This window comes from Xiphias gladius, chromosome 9 (assembly GCF_016859285.1).
Source record: "Xiphias gladius isolate SHS-SW01 ecotype Sanya breed wild chromosome 9, ASM1685928v1, whole genome shotgun sequence".
NCBI classification, from domain to species: Eukaryota; Metazoa; Chordata; class Actinopteri; order Istiophoriformes; family Xiphiidae; genus Xiphias; species Xiphias gladius.
The window spans coordinates 12,369,097-12,391,854 of NC_053408.1; the positions used below are offsets into that span (position 1 = coordinate 12,369,097).

At 40.5% G+C, this 22,758-nt stretch overlaps 3 protein-coding genes across 4 annotated transcripts; all 3 read right to left on the minus strand.

Moving 5' to 3' along the window:
* Positions 1 to 279: 279 nt before the first annotated feature.
* cenpt (centromere protein T) lies at positions 280 to 7,051 on the minus strand. Of its 2 annotated transcripts, none has more exons than XM_040135513.1 (13): positions 6,689 to 7,051; positions 6,277 to 6,397; positions 6,050 to 6,194; positions 5,870 to 5,963; positions 5,505 to 5,641; positions 5,215 to 5,272; positions 4,912 to 5,051; positions 3,224 to 4,252; positions 2,551 to 2,844; positions 2,360 to 2,459; positions 1,899 to 2,066; positions 1,585 to 1,689; positions 280 to 835 (listed from the first exon to the last, which is right to left on the minus strand). In XM_040135513.1, exons 1-13 carry the CDS (start codon positions 6,772 to 6,774, stop codon positions 706 to 708), a joined length of 2,607 nt encoding a protein of 868 aa, XP_039991447.1. In that variant the 5' UTR covers positions 6,775 to 7,051; the 3' UTR covers positions 280 to 705. The 2 variants fall into 2 exon arrangements, with proteins under 2 accessions (XP_039991447.1, XP_039991446.1); XM_040135512.1 differs by having other exon boundaries at positions 4,903 to 5,051.
* A 1,590-nt stretch (positions 7,052 to 8,641) lies between these two features.
* LOC120794428 (cytochrome c oxidase subunit NDUFA4-like) lies at positions 8,642 to 10,769 on the minus strand. The gene is made up of 4 exons (XM_040135514.1): positions 10,617 to 10,769; positions 9,446 to 9,534; positions 9,229 to 9,289; positions 8,642 to 8,976 (listed from the first exon to the last, which is right to left on the minus strand). Exons 1-4 carry the CDS (start codon positions 10,665 to 10,667, stop codon positions 8,920 to 8,922), a joined length of 258 nt encoding a protein of 85 aa, XP_039991448.1. The 5' UTR covers positions 10,668 to 10,769; the 3' UTR covers positions 8,642 to 8,919.
* A 3,108-nt stretch (positions 10,770 to 13,877) lies between these two features.
* On the minus strand, positions 13,878 to 20,326 carry LOC120793941 (protein FAM117A-like). Its single transcript, XM_040134399.1, has 8 exons — positions 19,599 to 20,326; positions 18,817 to 18,962; positions 17,953 to 18,048; positions 17,483 to 17,599; positions 16,571 to 16,699; positions 16,236 to 16,422; positions 15,145 to 15,316; positions 13,878 to 14,234 (listed from the first exon to the last, which is right to left on the minus strand). Exons 1-8 carry the CDS (start codon positions 19,720 to 19,722, stop codon positions 13,931 to 13,933), a joined length of 1,275 nt encoding a protein of 424 aa, XP_039990333.1. The 5' UTR covers positions 19,723 to 20,326; the 3' UTR covers positions 13,878 to 13,930.
* Positions 20,327 to 22,758: the final 2,432 nt, after the last annotated feature.

Sequence of the window (22,758 nt, forward strand, 5' to 3'; positions counted from 1 at the left end):
ATATGACCTGCCAGGACACCCCTCTATAATCTCTCTGCAAAAACATTGCTTTCTTTTTCATTGTTCGCAGAAATCACCATAACTGCAGCAGTCTGTTAATGTATAATGTAAATGCTTCCCAAACATTTCCTACATAAAAACTGTCAAGTACAGCATGGTGGTCTGAGTTGAAGAATGCTGTCTAACCTTATATTTATTTCTCCAACAAAGCCACTCTGCAGGGGAAATATTACAGGTAAAGGTGTCAGTTCATCAATGGCAACAAATCAAGCTCAGAAATATGAAACAGGTAACTTTATTTCAACACTTGTTAATTTTAGAAGTCTTTGCACCCACTTTTGTTTCATACTGTCAGAAAAGAAAGTTTATGCATAAATAGATGAAGAAAGTTGACACATACTTGTACTAATCTTAATCAAGAATTACAAAGCACTGTTGTCAACAAAGCAATGTTTGCACTACATACAGAAATTCGACCATCACATATTATAGTAATACAGAATAAGAAATAAGAATGTCGGTAAGAAAGACACACAGACATGGTAAAGAATGTTAAATATTTACAATCTACACAGATCTTATATTCTGATTAACAGCATTACAAGCAGACAAATTCAATGCAGTGTAAGAAAAATGTGTAGCCGTCCAAGAGATGAAACCAGGAGAAAGGAAGAAAAAAAAAAAAGGTAGCTGTACATAAAACATTCACCTCCGCTTTTTAGGGAAAACAACATTTCCACTGGTTGCAATGGGGATCAGGAGTTTACGTTGCTCCATGCGCAGATATTTTTCGATAAGCACTTCCACCGGCACTTTGTCATTCACATAACCCTGCCTGCAGAGTTACAAAAAAAAAAAAAAAAAAAAAAAAAACACCAGTCAAGTTAAATGGAAGAAAACTAATGCAAAGTGTCCACCACTTTTTTTTAATCTATACTGTTGGAAGATGTGTGCCTTCAAAGATTAGTGTTGTATATTAGAGGGATATTTCAGAATTAAAGTTTCCTTCTTTATGCTGATCTGTCACAGTCACGTTCTTTTCTTCAGACTAAACATGAGGCTCAGGCTTGCCATCTACAGGTCAGTATAATCCTAGTGTGGTAGTGTTTGTTTTTTATTTTTTAAATTTATGTATTTGCTTGTTCTGCTACAATATTTTTCTTCATACTGTATGTCTGACAGCATTACCGCCAGTTTCTATAATTCTTGCTCTTATCATTGTGAATTGATGTGATCTATGCTAAATGTCTCAGGACTGTGTTTAGGTTCTGACAAGCATACAGTTGGACCCTAAATTAACTGTGGAATTTGTGGTTTTAAATGTTTTTAAAAGGACATTTTATTTTAAAACTGCTCTAATCAGCAATTTATATTAACAATGGGTCAAATGACTGTGTAATGGAAAAGGGGTTGCACGTAGGGAGAGAATTATCACTGCCTCTACATTTCCTCTCCCCTCCCCTCATTTCTCTAAATTACTTTTTAAGGGATGAGTTTGCAACATTAAAAACGTTTGACCACAAAAAGTCCTTAATCCTATCCTAAAACAACATGAATGCTCAACTGAGCACATAACACACTGACCTTTTCAACAGGAGTTCAGCATCCTCAACCTCTATGGTTTTTCTCTTTGCATGACCTGCATACGTCTCCAAGTCGTCTGCCAGCCGGTCAAAGAATTTATCCATTCTGTTCAAACGACAACATGCATCAGTTATCTCAACAGTGAAATACTCACCAAATGACATAAAAAAAGATATCTAAAAAGCTAACTGGCTTTGAAATTATTTAAGTACTCTTCAGTTAAGTGGTTCAAAATACTGTCTCACAAGCCAATTGTTGCTTAATTTGTTCCAACACTCTTTAAACTCAAAACCTCTATAGTCATAGTTACTTACATTTCTTTTAGGACAGGGTAAACGTCGGCAGAGACCTTCGTTTTGGCAAAGTGCTTGAACACGCCCATGAGGTAATTCTTAGGAAGGCCGCCTTCTTTCTTAGCTGGCCCTCGCTTTCTCTGTCGCACCTGCTTAGGTTTAGCTGCAGGTAAAGCTTCACTTGTACTACTATTGGTACAACAGACATTAGAAAAACGTGTCAGTAACAGATCTGATGATTAATAAAAATCAGCATATTCATATTGACCTTCATGTGGCCTTCCAGAGAAACACACAAGTTAATACACCCCCCCCCCTTTTTTTTTTAAACTGTATTTGACATGTGACATTCTGCACCAGTTGGACAATGGTTTATCAGCGATGGGACCATTTTAATATGTGTTGTTATAATGTAAAAAATGCAGCCAGTTTTTCTAATAAAAGAGACTACATGTTCCAGTGTAATAGGAAGTGGAACTTGCCGGGCTTGCATATTCTTAAGAACAGAAGGTGAGGCCAGAGGATCAGGGTGAGAAAAATTCCGTTTCTCTCTGACAAATGCTGGAGTCTTGCAGGGGAACTCTGAAAAGTTGGGAAAACAAAACAAGTTTTACTCTTCGGATTTGTTCAAACTAATACACAAATAAACACACACAAAAAAAGAGAGACTGACCCTCACTCTCTTCACCATCTTCATCCTCCCACTCTTCTTCCTGTTCAGCAGGGTCCTGAGCAGCAGCTTCTTCAGGTGAAGCATGACTCAGGTGGCCACTGTGTTCAATATCATGTGTCACCTCCAGAAGATGAAAGGAGTTCTCTTTATCAGCATCAGGCTCAGCTTCTGTACAAGAAGCATCTTTCTGTCCTTTGGTTGAAGACTCAGCCAAGTCAGGCATCCCGATATGAGGCTGGCTGCTCTCATGGCTCCCTTTTTCCAAGCTGCCGTTTAGATCAGTAGCAGTGTGTGCTTTGGACACATGCAAACAACAACACTTAAATAAGAATACTCACTTTAAAATACCATGACATGCATTTCGGACAGTTTATTTAGAGCTGGAAAATATTTATCACTTGTAATGATTGTTCAGTCCAATATATTTATTATCAACCTGATAACTAGGCCTCATATTTTAAACAACATCATGATAAATATCAATATAGTTTCTAGATGTTATGAATCTTTTATACACCTCTGGGAACCTGCAACAGGCATTTCTTCACCATCAGTTATAAAAAATAATAATAATAATTACAATAAAAAGGGAAATTGAAAATAATAATAATAATAATAATAATAGTAGTAGTTCTTAGTTGCATCCCTCAGAGATTATATTTTTTGACCTTACCTGTGTCTGTGGCATCTGCCCAATACCCCCCTGCTTCTGTAACAGGCATAATGAGTCCCCCCTCAGAGCGATGAGCCCTTCGACTGATGAGTTCCAAGTCATGTTCCAGCTGTTCTAAAGCGTGCTCGCCCTCTTCCTTCTCCTGCTTCCCATCAAGCTTATCTTCTGTCAGAGACTCAGGCACATCCCCGTCTTCCTCACATTGAGAATTGGCTGCAGGATCTTCTTGATCACTTTGATATTCCTCTGCATCCCTCTCTTCCTCTGACCTGGCTTCAACATCATCCTCAGACTGAGAATCAACAGCACTTTGTTCTTCTTCAGTTTGAGATTCGGCCGCACCTTCCTGCTCTTCCTCAGACTGAAACCTGACTACATCATCCTCTTGTGGCTGGGAATCAACCCCACCTTCTTCTTCTCCTTCAGTTTGGCAGTCAGGTCCAACCTGTTCTTCCTCAGACTCAGACCTACTTGCAGCGTCCCCTTCAGTTTGAGGATCAGCTGCGCCTTCCTCTTCTGTTTGAGCCTCCACTCTCTTCTCGTCTTCCTCAGACTCAGCTGTATCATGGCTGACACAAGGCTGAGATTCTGCTACACCTTCCTCTTCCTTAGATTTCAACATGGCTGCAGTGTCTTCAGGTTGACTATTGGTTGTTCTCTTCCCTTCCTCCTTTTGACAGTCAGCTGTGTCCACATCTCTCTTTGACTGAGACTCAGATACACATTCTTCATTCTGAGGTTCTGCCACAACTCCCTCCTCGGTTGGAAATACATAAAATGACTTCTCTTTCCCCAGCTTGCTCTGCTCCACGTCTCTCATCTGTCTCTGAAGCTGAGAAGCCATCACTGTGGGTTTGTCCTGCGTTGCAACAATGGAAAAGGCATCAGGCTGGGTGTAGAGGGCCGTGTCACAGTTGACAATGTCAGTTGTGATGTCAGGTTCACTGAGCTGGCTTAGGCCCAGGGTGAAGCCCTCAGAGTAGGTGGTCTTATTGAGACCCTGCTCCACTGGCGCAGAGTTGCCCACTCCTTGATGAGAGGAAGGGAGATAACCATGAAGGAAATAAGAGCATTAACAGCAACACTGAACACAGCAGCTGCAGATAACTCACAATTCTTTTTATACACCATTTGCTCCTCTCTTTCAAAAAGGAAGAAGCTACCTCCGCTTCCTCCTACCTGCTTGCTCATGTAGCTAGACCAGAATTTAAAATTTACATTTAAAGATACCGTATAACAGGTCAGAACATATAAGAGGAGGTGACTTTGGAGCATAAAATAGCCTGGTGTTGAAACTGTTAGTCACTAAATCAATTATTCAATTAATCAATCAGTAAAAAATGTAAGTTGTACAATGAATTAATTTCTTTTGTCAGTTTTAAGTAAAAACAACAATCATCAGTTAAAGTTATGGTGCTATTAGCTTGCTTTTCCTTTTTTTTTAAATATCATTAGGTTGTTTGGCTGCTGGTCAGTGTCAGTAAGAAATCTTAAAAAATATTTTCTGCTTACTACTAATGGTCATATCTTATTATTTCTGACACTTTACAGTTTAAATGGTTAACAGAAAAAGTTAACTAATAAATGAATAATCAGTGCTCTTATCGACTTGTTATACATATAATCCAGATGAAACAAAAAGGGAAAATTTGGTAGGTTAGGAAGAGCTTTTTGATCACCATCGTCACCTCCCATCCCATGCCGTTTATTGACAGCGGCGCCAAATTCTTCCACTGTGATTTTTCGACGGTTGGAAACTCTTCTCTGCAGGCCTCTTTTCTCAGTCCGAACATCCACAAAGGGTGTTTTTAGACTCAAAGAGGTGGAACTGCAAAACAGATTGGACAGACATTATAGTTATGAGTTATTCACTCATTAGCATTGTTAACAGCTATTTAATTGTTGTCATTGGAGTCAACTTTTTATATTCTAAAATAAGAACAAAATAGAAAGCTACATAACATTGTAGTTTTTTTTTTAATGATGTTTACCTTGACAAAGAAAGTGATGAATGGTCGCCTATTGATTCTTCATTTTCCTCTTCACCATCTGTAAGCATAAGCATCTATCAACTAATCAATAAAACATGCATGGCGACTGTTCACTGATACAGTTGAAATGTTTCGAAACACAATCTTCCCATTTTTGTAGCAGGAGCAACAACAAAACTCCAACCCTATAGTAAATGTGTGAATTTACAATAACAAATATCCAGGATTTATAAGATCTTATACAGTCCCTCTACATAATTGAAGCCTATCAGTAGTGGCTTTAACATTACCATTTCCGTCTCTAAGTCGTTTTTCAAAAGCTGTTACATTAAGGCTCCGACGTGGTCTCTTTCTGCTCAGTCCTTTTCCAGTGCTTGCTATGTTGCCAATAGTTAAATCAGGCAGATCCAGTCCTGAGAGCTCAATACTGAAAGTCAAAATAGAAAACCTGTTACATACACACAACATAATTTAGCCAGTTGCATACAAACAGCCGATATTGCTGGAGTTGACTGCATGTGAAGTGGGATTTTGTTAAAGCCCAACAATGATACAAAAAGTTGGTTCCTCACAACTAAAATTAATGCAGTTATTTAAAATACTATTGAATGGACAAACTGAATGTCAGCAATGTCCTGTTACACAAAGAGCTCACCTAGGACGTTTGTTGGTAATGCTGGAGTTGGCTGAAGGCAGCTGCAGCTCTTCTGACATGGCTTTCCCATGAACCACTGGGGACTTCACAGGCTCTGAATCACATGATAAAGGACATGGATAAAAGGAAAACAAAGCTCTGCAAAATGATGTGTGATGAAAGTCGGGCCCATTCACACACCTGTCCGCAGGATGTTCCTGAGGATGTGCCTTGGTGTGTCTCCATCATCAAACAGCATTGAGGCTGGGGCGGGAGTGTTCATCTTCCTGAGCACGACCGAAGCCGTCCTCCTTTTAGTAGCGGGCAGGGATTTCCTGGTTATACTCTGGAAAGAAGATAGATAGATCAGCTTTATGAGACCCATCAACATGTCCACTATCCACATACACTCTGCTGCTCCCCCTCACCTCACGAATTTTATGCTTCAAGCTGCGCCTCAGGATGTCCTGTGGGGTTTGGGCTCCGGCATCTTTCTTGCTCAGTCTATTGCTGCGCCGGGTCCCGCTGGTACTCTGTAATGTGGAGGCACTGAAGACACGACAGCTCCAAGTTAATTCAACACTGGATACAAAGTCATGGAGACATTTGTAACAGTCTAAAAATGAAGAATTTTTGTGGCAACTTGCCATAACATTGCCCGATCTCCCGTGAAAGGTGTGTTACAGTATTTTTTTAATTAGTTTCCATAGACTTTTCTCAGTTTTATTCAAGCCTAATACATTCAACACAAGCAACCAACTTGGAGCTTACAAGCCAGGTCGAGACTTTAAACGCCATTTGACTTCTTTCTTCACCAGAAAAACTTAAAGATAAAAGTACCTGCGGGTGATGGGAGTCCTGGGAGGCTCGGTGCTGAGGATATTTTTCAGCAGGACCCGAGCAGATAAATCCTCCATGTGATCCATTTGGAGACAGAGTAGCTGTTAGTCAGCTGGCTAGCTGATGTTAGCTGACAAACGTTTACAAACGGTAACACAGTATCGTTAAACGTGTTAAACTGCGGCTTTTTATGAATCAGGCGATTTTGCCGAAGAAGACTGAGACTAACGAACGGAGCTGAACCAAGGCCAGTGTCATTTATAAAAAGTTTTATCTAGTTAAACGTTATTTAGCCTCTGTTGTCCGTCTAATGTTTTCTGACTCAACGGATTCATTGCTCAAACTGCCCCGCGTTATTTTTAAGCGAAGCCTCGCGAGAAGATATTCTTCCTCTTCAGCTCGTTATCGCCACCAACTGGAGAATCGAGGGAGAACGTGGGGTTAAGTGTCTAGTGAAAAAACAATTGTATCCTTTTTTTTATCTTATTTGAAGTGATTTGTTTTGTTTTTAAATCAGTTCTCCGCGTCTTCGTTCGTTGGCACATGCAGAATCGGCCGATATTTACATGCAATCACATAGAGGTAACATTTAACATAAGAAGACAATGAAAATGTTGAAGAAAAAGAATTCAAACAAAGGGTGTACGTGTCAAATCTTAAACCAAAAAAGGGAATTTAGGAGCACACAAGTGTTTTCTAGTCTTTTCATTTTTAAGATTTTGTAATGACTGACTGGTGGTTGACTTTGTGATGATCCACATCTGTTTCGAAAGCCATATTCATATGTATTTATAAAACTTACCAGAGAAAAATAATAAGAGTCGTCAAAATAAAAGCTGCGCACACTAACATGGTTTTTTACTGCAGGATAGTTGTATTTGTCATCAGAAAATTTTTCTATTTATTAGTGCAACAGTCACTCTGTGCTGGCCACACAAAGTACAACAGCTACTGGAAATTCAGAACTACGGACCCCAGTCACACAAACTTCCATCGGGAAGAAATAAACCTGATGTTGTGCTATCTGTAAAGGAAAATGCTGCCTTTATACCAAGCAAGGAGGGAAGATAAGTCAACAAGCCTGAGCAAACCTTTCTTCATAAAGAGTCAAGTTTCAAAAAGCTGCTGACAGCTTAATTTGGTTTTTTTCATCTGTGTTTGCCAAATATATAACATGAAAATTTTAAGACTCTTTATTTGTTGACTAGTTAGTTAATTAGTTGAGTCTCAGTGCCTTATCTGGGTGTTTCAGTTCGTAAAACAAAAAGATTTGTATGCCATTATAGAAAAAAGGGAAAAATCAGTTTGAGTTGTTCATGATAAATCTTTCCTAATGTGGACAATGTTTTGTATTTTCAAAAAAAATAATAATAATAATAATAACAATATTCTCATGTGATCATATAATCTCCACCATCTATGTGTATTTCACAGACTGTAAAGTGTCAAGGCATGATGAAAAAGGGCCGACCTTCCCCTGACCTAAGTGCTTACTCGCTCGGATGCCTGCTCAACAGCCATATGTTTTACATACAGTATGCCCTTCATGTTCATAGAGAGCCAGGTCCTACTCCACCCCGGGTTACTGATTCACTTACTTTCACTGCTATTTCTAAAGTGGTCTTTTGTTATCTATCTTTCTGAGAAGCTGAATTGTCTTTCCTGGGATTTTCTGCCAGTAAAATTGTTACAGGATTTTTATGATTTTACCAAAGATTAAAAAAAAACGAATTATTTATCAGCATTTACATGCTAGATAGAGATTTTAGATTTCATGACAGGAACAACAAGGGACACTTTTCATGCCTATTGATCTTGTAAAAATGGTCTTAAAATACCATTCCACCAAAAAAGTACTTCAGTTTATGAAACCCTGAAGCTGTGATTTCTGATGTGTTTTAGTCTTTTGTCAAGGCTACCGTGGACTCAAAAAATACACATGCAAGTGAGAGGTGTGATTGAAATGGTTTTAATGACTTACAGCGGAGTCAAAAATAAATGAATAAATAAGTAAAACAGGTGGTTGCCTGCTTTATTCATACAGTCACCGATAAAAGTGAATGATCCCTTCCCCCCTTCACACTGGAAATGAGCAGACTGAATGAGTGTAGGAGGCAGTGTGATTTAACCTTCATTCAGTGTCATGGGTTTATTTCGTATGTGGCAAAAAAGTGCAAAGGCTCTTCACCCCGGCGACGACGTCAGAGACAGAAGTGCAGAGATGCGGTGACTTAGAAATCAGGCCTGTCCTTCTTCAGCTTGGAGTAGTCCATGTTAACCGTGAAAAGCTTGGAACACACACACACACACACACACACACACACACACACACACAAATGTACACAATCAGAATGACATAGGCAATATGGACTTTGAGGCAAGATAACAGAGAAGATATGGCTTGTCCTTCACAGAAATGGACTTGTGCTTTAAATCTAACTAAGCTGCCATACAAAGAAATGTGAAAACAAAACAGAATAATCAACGTGTTAAAAATTGGTGTAAAGAGAATTCAGGGATGGTGTGCAGAGAGCTGTTACTTTGTACTGCTGATCGTGCTGCAGTTTGTTCCAGGGCTCAGGGTTGTTCTTGCGATCCCATCTGGGAACAAGAAAAGGTTTTTGGTGTTGGTGGTGCAGCACAGAAGACTTATAAATATAGAGAGGTTTAACAGACATTGACAGTATGTGCTGAAGACAAAAAGTTAGATCCACCGCAAGAACAATTTATACCACCTCGGATATTGCTGGCACTTACGAGACATCAGGGTTTTTCAGAGCCAGGCGACCCAAGTACGTGATGCTCATGGTTACCCCGCCACCGATGAAGACGAAGAGTGGGATCAGCTGGGGGTCAAGGAACAGAAGCACTGAAATTGTTTGTGTCAAGGCAACAAACACCTGCTATTGTCCACATTAGTTATATATATATATATATATATATATATATATACACACATATATATATATATATATATATATACACAGTATATGGATACAGTATAAACAGTATATTAAAAAAAAATCATATAGGTTGATATGAGAATTGTGAGTAGCCACCGCTTAGGATGAACCATAACAGCCGGTCATAACTATAGAATACATATGATTTCCATATTTATCTATGTCTTGTTTTCCCCTAAGTTAACTGACAACAATGTATGAGCTAAGACGCCACGGCGTTTCACCTAAAGGACAGTTCCCACTGTGCAGAAGGGGACAAAAACATATCTGCCCAGTGCTCTATTAATAACTCTTCCACCCCGTCGCCCTCTGCTGAGCTCTAGACTCTCCACACGCGGCGGCCTGGCCTTGACCCATCCCGGTACGGAGACCACACGGCACTGTACGTGCTGCGGCGACCCACATACATGGCTGTGAGCCCAGCACCCTCGTGCTTTCCCCGGATCTCTCTCTCTCTCTCTCTTAGATCGTCGTTGTAGCCGGCCGACTGCAGTCTCCTCTCCTGCCTCATCATAGCAGGTGGCCTTGAAGGAGGGTGGCAGAGCCAGACCCGAACGCCGTCCCGAGAGGGGGGGGGGCAGAAACAGGGATGTGGGGATGAGAAAATGAAGACTGGAGTTGGAACTTGCTGTAAATTGCCCTTTATCGTCCATTTTCATCCGAAATCCGGGGCTACAGCTGTCGAGGAATTGGACATCAGTTGAATATGCCGCAGGGCCCACTGTGATACACACTTTGCGTTTTCTCTGCGTTTTTTTAAATAAATGCCACTGCAGTGCACTAATAGGAAATAACCCATCAGATGATTAAGGAGAGGTCTGGGTGAACCGGAGCGCGCCCACACACACACACACACACACACACATAGACACACACCGCGTCCTCCCGGCGCTAGAGAAAGGCACATTTCAATGTCACCGGGTCGTTTTCAAACCGTAACACAACATACGACGTCCAGGACTTACAGCTGGGTGGCTCTTGACCTGTTTGGCGACGAGCCTAAACACAGACGACATGCCGGACAATCTTCCCGCTGACAAGAGTCCGTAAAAGCGAATGTCTCCGGGCAGAATGTGCGCTGCTTCTGCTGCTTCTGCGGAGGAGGAGGAGGAGGAGGAGGATCTCTTGCGGTGTCCTACGGGCCTGAACGTAAACTGAACTGCACACCACGTCCTCCACCGTCAGCCAATCGCACAGTGCAACGACACAACAGCTGCACATCTGTACCCTGCGGGGCCGTGTAGACGGCCGCGTGTGGGGCAGCAGGTGCAGCTCTTGAAGAAAAAAAAGACTATTCCTTAACCTCAGGTTAAAGATCTTCATTGAAACGCACACAAGTGGGCAATTTGCTCACATATACTCTGATTCAAGGTTACAACCCATTTAGTAGCTGTTCTGGAGCTTTCCGTCATATCACACGATCTTCATCAGCGGGGAGTCTGCCTAGCTGTCCTGCTCAAGGTTCCATTTTTTCTGCGCTTCTTCTCGTTCATGTTGACTTAAAAGCTGCTTTCAGAAAACTTTAAAAGATTTTTTTTTTAAATTCTGTGACACTTGAGAAATCTTCATCAGCAGAAGATCACGTGACACGATTGAAAGCTCCAGAGCCAGCAGCTTTTTATTCCTTTATTTGTTTCATTGTCTATTAACCTCCATGTGTTTGTGTCTGGAGAAGGAAGGCGCCTATCCTCAAATTTATCCTGAAAATAAACAAAGCAAAATGCTCTGCAGGAATTTGTTTGTACTGTGAGGGAAAGACGAGAACTGGTTTTTTTTTAGCTCCATTAGGACAAACGTGATTCATTTTAAATGTGACTGTCCCACTTATTCCTCATTTAAGGAGGAATCTTTTTTTTTTTTTTTTTAAATAATTGTACAGTGCTGTTAAATTTTCAAAAGACCAAGATCCAAGGACTGCACCAACCTGACGTAAGACAAGAGGATATGACAGCTCTTTAAACAGCTTTAAATTGTTACAATGGCACAATTCAAATTGCTAAAAACAGGTAAGAGTCACAAACTCTGCTAATGTAACAATTCTGGAAGAGGAAACAGTTGCTGCAACTCAGATTTTTTTTATTAGTCTGCTGGGTATTTTTCTTCAATCATTTTGTCCATGAAGTGCCAGAAAATAGTGAGAAATGGTTGCATTGTAAAATTTTTGCCCGTCCAACAGCCCAGTAGCGAAAGAGACAGAGTTTACCATCGTACAATGGAAATAAAACCAGCATATCCTCTCATTCACGAAGCGGGAAACAGAGACTGTTCAGCACTTTTGCTTGAAAAAAAAAATGTATCAGGGCTATTTGCTAAGCTCCAACAATGCAGCCTTGATTCATTTTAACTCCTGAATTTCTCCTGAAGTTTTCAGTCTTCCCCACTTAAATAGAGGGCGAGAAATAATTGAACAGCACTGTAATATGTAAAGAAGAAAAAGATGTGAGGATTTTAAAAATCTGAGCTAGCACAGGGGGAAAAGGCAACTCAGAAGGTGCCATAAATTGTCACAAAGGCATGGGAAAGGAAGTTCTTACTGACAAAATGTATGGCCTTAAATATCATCGATTAACGACACAACCTTGCACACCCACTCTGTTGACATAACAGTGTGGGGAAGCCATGTTGCAAAAACTGCACACCCTGCATTTCTGGTACACTGCATTGTTTTCATTTTTTTTTTTTAACCCATGTCCTGATTTCACATTGACTCAAATCACTGCAATAATTGGAAATTCAGACCAGAGCATTAGGAGTTATGACTTAAGACTAATTTAATTAATCACAAAGACAAGACATTATCAATCATATGTTTATGATGTGGACAGAACACAGAACCTGAGATAACAGCACGTCCCCAGCATCCACGCAGACTCATTAAACATTGACATTGAGGCTAATTTAGGAAACAGACAATGTTTAAATGCATCAGCATTTCACCAGGATACTAAAAACCTAGTAGAAGTTAGTCAAACAGTCAGACTAGTTAACTTTCCATCCACATGCACACACATAAACAAAACTCCTGTCAGAAACAATAAACCCAGGACTAACGTTCGTTCCTCCACATAAAACCCTCTCCTGGAAGTGCATAAAAATCCACCTGATACAATGTCTCGCGTAACACCTGCCTCAATTATACTGACAGAACGAAACTAAAAGTAACTGGGTTTTTTTTTTTTTTTTTTTTTTTTTTAGCTTATGTTGCAGGTAATCGAAAAAAGGTGTAGAAAATACACATTACTACTCTTAAATTTACAATGAAGTACAAAAAAGTGAATATAAAAATAAGAATTGCAACTCAAACGTAGCAGTTCAATTTGTGCAAACATGTCTATGAGAAATAAAACTATCCCAACATCAACTTGTCAGCTTGGCAGAAGAAAGAGAACATCTTCAGAAATACATTTCGAATGACAAAACTACACCACTAAAACTGGTTAGATAGTCAACTAGGCCTCAAACCTCAAAACTATGAACATACCATCAAGCACACATTTAGAACATCAAGGAATGACAGATTTTTACTCATTAACACAGTTACTTTTTTTTTTTTTTCAAGTAAACAAGATGACGACAAAAATAACATCTGAACAATCTTTAAAGCAGGAATGCATGAGCTAAGCCTTTAGGTACTGAGGTCCAACAACTGGAATAGTCCCTTCAGTCTACAATAATCAAAATGTGATTTCATTGTGTCGTGTGCCCCCCCCAAATCAGGTAAATAAAAAAAGTACCCAACTGATTTGTCATGCTTTGTAAACCAGCAACAGGTGCAGGGTCAAGTTAGGTAAACAAATTATGGGAACTGCAGATAAATATCCGACTACTAAAAAAAGCCAACCAAATTTATCCAAGAAAGGTTTTTCCTACTTGACCCGGACTCCTAACATTTTGGACAGAGATGACACACTGCAGTCAACGGTTAAAAAACCAGTATCTAATAATAAGTCTGTCATGCGTTCTTTGGGGGAACAGAGTAATCTTATCAGCGAGTGAGGGGTCATCCATCCATCAAATCCCATCTCAGATGGGAGTTGAGAGTAGGATAAGTGAGCAGTGGTGTCATCAAACTGCCCCGTCTCTCACGCTCAGGGTTTGGCCAAAAATAAATCATATATATATATATATATATATATATATATATATATATATATATATATATATATATATATATATATATATATATATATATATATATATATATATATATATATATATATAACACTGAAAGATTTGCATTATGCACAATCATTTCCACAGAAAAGATCTGCAGGTGTGATCAGAAAGCGAGGCCCTCCCCAGAGCTTTCTCCCATGACAGCGGCGGCGGCGGTGGAAGGAGGATCTGGAGCAGCAGCTGTAGACCGGTTGCCAGAGGACGTTCCCTGGCAGGAGCTTGTTCCCTGGCTCAAGCAGCTGCCTGCTGGAGAGACGGCGAGGCTGCGGAACAACAGGTCCATGGAGGGGAGCAGGGGCTTCAGGAGGCTGACGGGGCAGAAGGCAGAGCCACCGTGGGGGGTGAAGTTTACCTTATTGGGGTCCGGGCAAGAGGAGATGAGGGCCGTCTTCGATTGGCATGGAGTGCTACAGAATGAGAGGAGAGGCGATGTGAGACCAAACTAAAACCCACCAAAGTATACGTGGTGGAAACGCGGTCTGATTACGTGCACATGTCCAATGCCACAGTAACTACTTGCCCCTCACAAATAAACTAAGAGCAGTCGCTCCTTATGCCTATAACCCACCAGTCATTAGTGCGCCAAGCTTTATTCTACACACTTTAAGCTTAAAAAAAAACAACTAAAATCTTAACAACAAGAAGTATGGTATTGCAACTATTGCTGCACTTACAAGAAGTATTGCACCCAACAAATGACAGTAATCAAGATGTGTTAAAAAGGAGAAGGACTTAAAAAGGCAGAAGTATTGACAACGTGACCGTAAGGTCGGAGGCAGGATTGTTGGAATTTATATATTTATTTATATGAATATATAGATAGAGATAGGTATATTAAAATATATATTATAGATATAAAAAGATCACCCGAATTAATTCTTCTAATTTCTTTTAATTCTGTTAGTAATCAGTTCTAACAGTAAAGTTAAACTTATCAAACCTGTGTTGACTAAACTTTAAAACAATTTTTAAATGCCTAACCTTAACCGAACGTGTTATGACAGATTGATGTCTGTATTTTGTATAATTCAAGGGTTAATAACTGGTATGAGGACACACACCGAAAAACAAACTGGTAAATAGTCACCACCAGAGGGCACCCACACAGATTCAGTTGGAACTGATACAGTACATATATGGCATTTGTCTACTTAAACTGGCACACTCCCTTACAAAGAGCCAAATAATAGATATTTCTCAGTGCAGAGGTAACTAATCCAGCTCCCTCCAGCCCCTGACTACTGAGGGTGAGGTGCAGATCCAACATGAGGCAGCGGCCTGTTGATTATGTTCAGATGCAAAACAATAAAAACATACCTGGTTTCCTCCCAGGCTCGGACCTTTTCGCAGCCTTCTGGCGGTTCTCTCTGGAAGCAGCAACTTTTGTTGGGCCCTGGGGAGGAGGAGATCAGCAGAGGCACGGAGAGGTCAGCCTCATTCTGGGAGGGGAACGGAGGCAAGAAGCAAATCTCTGCGCCGTCTATTACACCTGAAAACAAGTGGGAAAAAAATAAAGTCAATCTAACTTTGTAATGTAATCCTTATAGTTTAACAGTCTGTCTATTTACTCTACCAATTAACATGAGCTATATATTGTGGGTGGTTAAATAGTTAGTGTCACAACACAAGTAAGCACATAAAAAGCACGATTAAAGAGTTTATAACCTGTAAGTTTGATTTATTTATTTGTTAGACCACTCCTGTAAATAGCCTTTGACGATTATCTCCCAAAAACTAAAAAACAACAACAACAACAACAACAACAACAACTTTTTAAAGTTACGTATTGACATTCGGCCTTAGTTTAGAATTTCCAGGTACATAATTGAAGGCGAATGATCTCATCAGCCCATTAGTCATTAGTTACTGGATAACAAACTTCATACAGTTTCTGGTCTGATGTGACGCATGTAAAAGGCACCATTTGTAGAGAAGTTGCAGGATGGAAACTACATGTATCATCAGTGTAGTTAACGGGAAAAAAAAAAAAAAAAAAAAAACACACAATACACCACTTTTTGTGCTGAATAACAAGAGAAAAACATTTCAGTAGCCCAATTCACAAAAATGCAGCAAGACAAAATGTCTTCATGTTCAGCGGTAAAGCACCTTTCCAAACACTGGTCAGAACAAATGCTCTCTCTCAACTAATTTGGAAGATTCTGAACACTGTTGCCTTTACATGTTACTTTAACCATCGTAGAACTTGTACGAATTTACTCTGATATTTTGTGTCTACAAGTCTTTCTATACATCCATCATTATAATTCTAAAGATATAATTATAATTCTTCCATTTTGTTTCACTGTAGGCCATCATCAAACAAATCGCTTATGCGTAAGAGAAAATGCACTGTCCTGTTTGTAGTGACTTTAAGATTGAATGACACCTTGTGCTGACAAACTAACCTTGATGTGGGTCCAGAGCAGCATCTTCAGAGTTGGGCAGGGAGGTGGAGATGTTGTTGGGAGAGGAGCAAGGTGAGGGGGAGGTGGAGGATGAGGACAAGGGTGTGGTGGCGGGGTCACTCTGAGAACCACTGCTGCAGCTCTGCGGAGGGATCGGGGCCCGGTGACCATCTGGAACCTCAAGGAGCTGACGAGTAGGAAACAACAGTGTTTAACCTGTGTTCTTAGCATTATCTACATTATGTTAAGTTTTACTTTTAAAAGGGAATCTTGGGGGGGGATCTCTCTCTCTTTAGAAGTAAAACTAATGCTGTAGGAGGCTGAGTGGCAGTTACCCTGTGCTGAGTATGCGGTGGTTGGCGGATGAACATGCCTTCCAGCTCCTGGTTGAGGCCTTCCACGCTACAGCGCAGTCGAGGGACCAGTGTAGACAAGGGAGCGAGAGGGATGGGAATTGGCTGAGTCTGAGGGCACACAAACAACTTGAATGGAATTTAGGCTGCATCACTCCTGAGGAGCAACGTAAACATATCAGACATTTGTTTTTTCACAGTGGTCTAGTCAGTTTCCTCTTATTGTGCAGCACCGCGAGCTACATTGTTTGAGGAGTGCTACATAAGTAAAGGTTATTATTGTTGTTTGTATACTAAATTAAATCCTGAAGCCTTCCTATGCAGTGCCCAAAACGCATTCTTTATGAGTTAAGTATTAAAGCGACAATGTGGTGGAGATATCACTGAAATTCACCAAATTCCCCAATGACAACCAAAACTAGCAAGCCTGCATGCCTTTACTGAAATCTTATAAAGGCTTTCAGGTGCAAATCAGGTTTGAAACCATCGGTTTTTCATGTCACTACACTTTGATCTCAAACCATCACAGCCCAGTCAGCGCAGCAACGCGCTACAAGACAGAGCAGACCAGCTGTGCTGAAAAGAAGAAGTACATATTTGGCTCTGAAAAGCAGAAGCAGTGTGATGTAGTGGTCTTCCTGTTGCTTCAGTGTTTTATTTCGTTCACTTCCTGCAATGAGCTACACTGTTCATTTATTCACTTTAATTAATGTAAATCAGTGATACTTGTCTGGAGGCAGGTTGCACTGGTAAAAATTTTAAGATGTCGTTTTCGTAAACTTTTCCTGTTTAAAAAAAACAAAAAAAACAAAAAAAGGAACCCAATGTGTACACACACGCATGTATGAAATAAGTAGCACGTTTTGTTTGTGTGTGCTGATGATGGTAAGGTACCTGAGTAGTTCCTAGGCTACAGCTCCGCTGAGGATAGCCTCGCTGGCAGTCTTTGTCATGCCCCCACGAGACTGCAGATTTGTTGCGCTGCTGCAGCTGTTGTTTTAGTTTAGCAATCTGCAAAGAACAGAGGGTTATTATCAATCAATAAGCTTACACACACACACTTTAAACTTGTCACACACTTTGCAAGATCCCTTCCAAGGCATGTTTTAGGCATATTTTAATAGTGATAATCTGATTACGTGATGTTATGATAAAAGATGTGACAACGAATTAAGCTCTAGTGAAAACTGAACAAAGAGAAGTTTCTTTAGAGATGAGGTCATTTGATCTCCTGTTGCTCAATGCTGTCAGAATAATTGAGTCAGGCCTTTTTTCAACAGCTTACCCATTTTGATACAAAAATGCCCAGTTTGGAAAACCTGAGCGTTACAAACACATGTTGTGCAATAAAGGCAGATATTGACCTCTCGCAGATGCTCAGCACTGCCCCATGATGCTGAACGTTTGTGGCTGCTGCTTCCTCTCCTGCTCTGGGTGTTGTCTGACCACGAGTCTGGGGTCTGAAAAAGAAGACACCACAATATGGTTAGCTGCCATAAGGAAATAATACCCTAAAAATAATATAGCATGTCACTAATAAGTGTATATATTAGCTTTGCCCTGAAACTGCATTATGACCAAATTGAAATCTGAGACTGGAAGCGATAACAGCTGTCATATGGAAGTTAGATATTATAACAAGACTTCAAACGTATTTTTACCAATCTAGTTTCACACTAAGCACAAAATCAACTTTTCATGCTCAAAGGCTGATCTGCAGCCACATCACACCATCCACACCCACAGAGTCTCTTTGCAATTGTAGAAGAGCGATATAGAAGGAGAAACTGAAAAACAAAGACAGGGAGGATGTGGGCAACCAAAAAGCAGTGGCGAGTGCCTGCACACAGAGCAGAGAGGATGGGTGCAGCGAAACGGCCTCGTCAGCTGACTTCAGGGACTGTTCTCATGGCTTCTCACTCTAATAGCTATGCAAGCACTGGACACTCCCTCCCTCCCTCCCTCTGTCTCGTAGCAACTTTGTTCTCTGCAAAAAGTGCAAACTAATCTTCCAACATGACCCCCCCCCCCCCCCCCCCCCCCCAGGGAACACCACTGAATAGACACATTAAAAAATTTTTAAAAAATTAAGTTATGTTCAGTAACTGACTATGGAAAAAACAGTGGTAAACTAATACATCCCATTCATTTCTTTGGGAGAGAGCAGCTTTGATTCAAACTTGCCAGCATTATTATACACTTAGGTACACTTTGCATCTGGAGCTGACCTGAGTGGATTTGTCCTTGCGAGAGTGGCTGCTCTGGCCCTCTGGTTCTTTCGGCCAGTGTCCCTGCAGGTACGGCCCGATGATGGCATCGAGAGACATGGTCCGCCTCATGCCAGAGCTCAGCTGGTGCACTTTGGCCTTTGCAGCTGTCAGTATCAGAGGCAACTTTTCATTTTTATTTTCATTGAAAATAAAAATAATCTTTTGAGGCAACTATAATCATACCTATAGAGTAGTAACTGCTAGGTTGTATTATCCTTATTACTAGATTTCCACATATAATTGTTGTATTACTTGTCTATTTTATTTTTTAAATCATTCAATTCTAATGACAGTACGACAGACAAATAAATTAACACGTTAACGTATACACAGCTAAACTTACATCTAAAAACAATACAACACACCACTTCAACAATGAATGAACAGTCGATTAGTGGTTGTCAGTTGAAAAAAAATTTTTTATAGAGATGCTGCACTGACTTCCATGTTGACATGATTGTTTTATGACCGACTGCTGCTACAGATGTTTCCTAATCAGTAGGGGATTTTACTTGATCATCTTTTTCAAGTTTGAATCAGTAGTTAATAACTTTGATTATTCTACTAGCAAACTCGGATGCGGATGCAGCTGGTGTGAAACCACGTAAGGCTGTATTTAGGTGTTCCACAGTACCTCACTTTTTACATTTTCTACCATGGCATCACATTTAAGCCTATGCACGTTTATCCGGGGACATAACTGTGTGATCCATACAGCGTGACAGGTGTTAGGCTCATACCTGGCTTTCCATCTCTCCGGTGTGTTCGAGGCTTGCTGGCCAGCTGATAGGGGATGGTAGCCTTGAGGGGCTGTGGACCCAAAGCAGCTCCCCGGGTCTGTCCAACTCCACTTCGGCCAGACATCTTTCCAGTGACAAACCTGGGACCACTCAGCGCCTCGCTGGCTGAAAATTAGCAGTGGATGTCCTGCCTGGGAGAGATGTGGGGGCGCTCTGTGGAAACGCTGGTAGTGGCTGGCCAAGACACCAGCTGCAACTCTTCCTCCTCTGGTGATGATGACTACTCAAAACCGTTACAAAAGTCAGGCTCGACTCATATAAATACCCTTTCCAAGTAGCTACGTCTACCAGCAACACTTAGCTTGACAGACGAGACGTTACTAACAGCTTGTGATCAAGTCTTTGCCGGTGATCATACTTTTTTTTTTTTTCTGGCTTGTGTGCGAGTTAGCAGCCTAGCAAGCAAAGTTTCTTTGTGAGGATGTTGAGATATTTCACCCGGTTGTCGAACAAGGAAGCAGCTCCAGTTTCGAAAAGTCACTTTAACGTCAACTGCTACGTCCTCTGAGCAAACCTCGAAGTATATTTCATTGTAAATCTGCGGGCTGGAGCGTGTTTTGGTGGCCCACAAGGTTGCGAGGTGGTCACAGTTACTTTGGCCCTCCGTGTTCTTGTTTCAACGCAAACTCCAAACACCTCCACCACCACCACCACCACGCTCTTGTGGGTTTAACTATGTAGGGAGGTGGGCCCGGCTCCGAATCTCACTTTTTATTGGTTGGTGGAGTCACCGACTTCAATCCTATTGGACAATCCGCCATCAATCCGTCAAACCCCGGACAATGAAATTTGCCGTCACCGCCCCCAATTCATATCTCATATTAACCGATTTTCGCTATTAAATTCGTGTTGAAATAACACGTTTAAGCTCTCAAAGTCTGAAAACTGACAGTTATAACTTTTACCCATGACACTGAAAATCCATAAACTACTTTTTAAAGCTTCATTAATGGTTGAAGTTACTGTAATTTAACATTTTAAATGTACTCGGAGGGCATGTCTTGCCCCCAGTGCCCATGCATTTAAAGGGGCCACTCAAATCTCCTACTTAAATAAGTAGCAATACCACAGTGTAGAAAATACTCTGTCACAAGTAAAAGTCCTGCATTCAAAACTTTACATAAATAAAAGTACAAAAGTCTAAGCATTAAGATATCTTCAATGTACCAAAAGTAAAAGTACTCACGCAGAATGGCCTAATGTTACATATTAAATTGTTGGATTATTGTTATTTATGCATCAATGTGTAACCATCACTAATACAGGAGCTGGTAAAGGTGGGGCTATTCTTCACTACTTTGTGTACTCCTGGGGAACACATCATCATTTATTAGCTAGTTATATTTTTATTAATAATTTAAATCTGAAAAGTAACTGATGCTCTAAAATAAATGTAGTGGAGTTTCCCTCCGAAATATTGTGAGGTAGAATTATAAAGTAAATGTACTACCACTGCAAATCATGCAGCCTTTGTAATTTTGAGCATTAAAATCCATGTTTGTTTTAGATTTTTTTATTTATGTATTTTTTTTTTTTTACCTCTCATGATAAGCATTGGTTTCCTTTCATTTTGTAACTATGCAGCTCCTGAAACTTGGCTGATTTGTTTAATCCGCCCCAGTGAGCATCAAGTCCACATTCATTTTTACCAGTGTTACATAATTGTTGAATGGTGATGCAATATAAGAGCAGATTGATTTGAAAAGTCTGCACTGCATCATCTCATACCATTAATGTGATTTGACAACAATTAATGCAGACTTGATGATCACTTTGAGAGACTGCACTGCTTTAGCAAGTTCCAGGAGTCCGCCAATAGAGTTTCACACCATACGAAATGAATGGAAACTAATACCTATACCTAACAATGTGAAAGTACGATTAAATGTCTGCAATACTGTAACATGGGCTACAATATACGAAACTAATGATATGGTCCTCTAACTTTTTCACTCATTCATTTACATGCCTACTATTTCATCATACTATCCTGAGGCCTATTAAATCACCCTAGCTGGGTGTGTGTGCACCATCTGGGTGGACTGTGAAATGGTTTTGGGTGGTGTGTGTGCATTTGTGAGACAGTGTGCATTGTGGGAGATAAATGTCCTGACTCTGTGTAAAAGGGAGTGCCAATGGTGGGACAGGAGAAGGGGGCAAAGATAACATGACATGCAATTTTACAAACAGATCCTAGACCTGTGCTAAGTCTCCCAGTGTCCCCTCACCCAAACCAACTGGCCCAAAATGTGAACTCAGGACTTCACCCCATGCTTAGATAACATGCTCGTGAGTCTGGCACACCAGAATGGGAGTGAAAGTGCTTTATCACAAAAGGGTGAAGTGCTGAACCATGTGTCCAGCGGCCTGCTCATCTATCTAGTGCAACTGCACCCAACAATTGATGTCACTTTCACAAAACAGACAAAGACAAAACCAGATAACTAAACCCAACTTTTCACAACCTCTCAGTCAGTCTCATTTACAGCCAGGCAGTTAATTGGACAGTATGCCGATCTGGAATGTGTCTCATACATAATGCATTTCCAACGTTTACCAAAGGACCTTCAGCAGCTGTTTGTTTAGCTCTGCGTATTTGTCTGTGTTAATGAATGAATGATTCTAACCTATGACCTCACGTAGGCTATTTCTAACCCATTTGAAGAGAGGCCATGTCATGCTCACAACATTAAGCTACAAAGGGGGGACATGAAGACAAAAAGTGACCGAGGCACAGGGGGAAAGAGTGTGCGTTGGGTTTGTTGGACCTACAGTAAATTAACTTGCTGTGATGTCAGCCATTCATTTAGAGCAAATTCTATTCGGTTCCCTTGTCTGTTTGTATTTGTGTCAGATTTTTTTTCAGCCAGATAGTCATAAACTGACACAGCAGTGTCTGAGTGGCCAAATGGCAGCCAACATGACTTGCAGTAAAAGGATATTGTTGGATGTAAAATGTGAAGGCAATTCATGAACAGTATGTGCATGAATAGCTACTGCTACTGCTACTTAGCGGTGCTTTGAGCTTAATGTTATCATCATAATGCTAACATGCTCAGAATGCGATGATCATGCTAACACGCTGATAATATTTATTGCG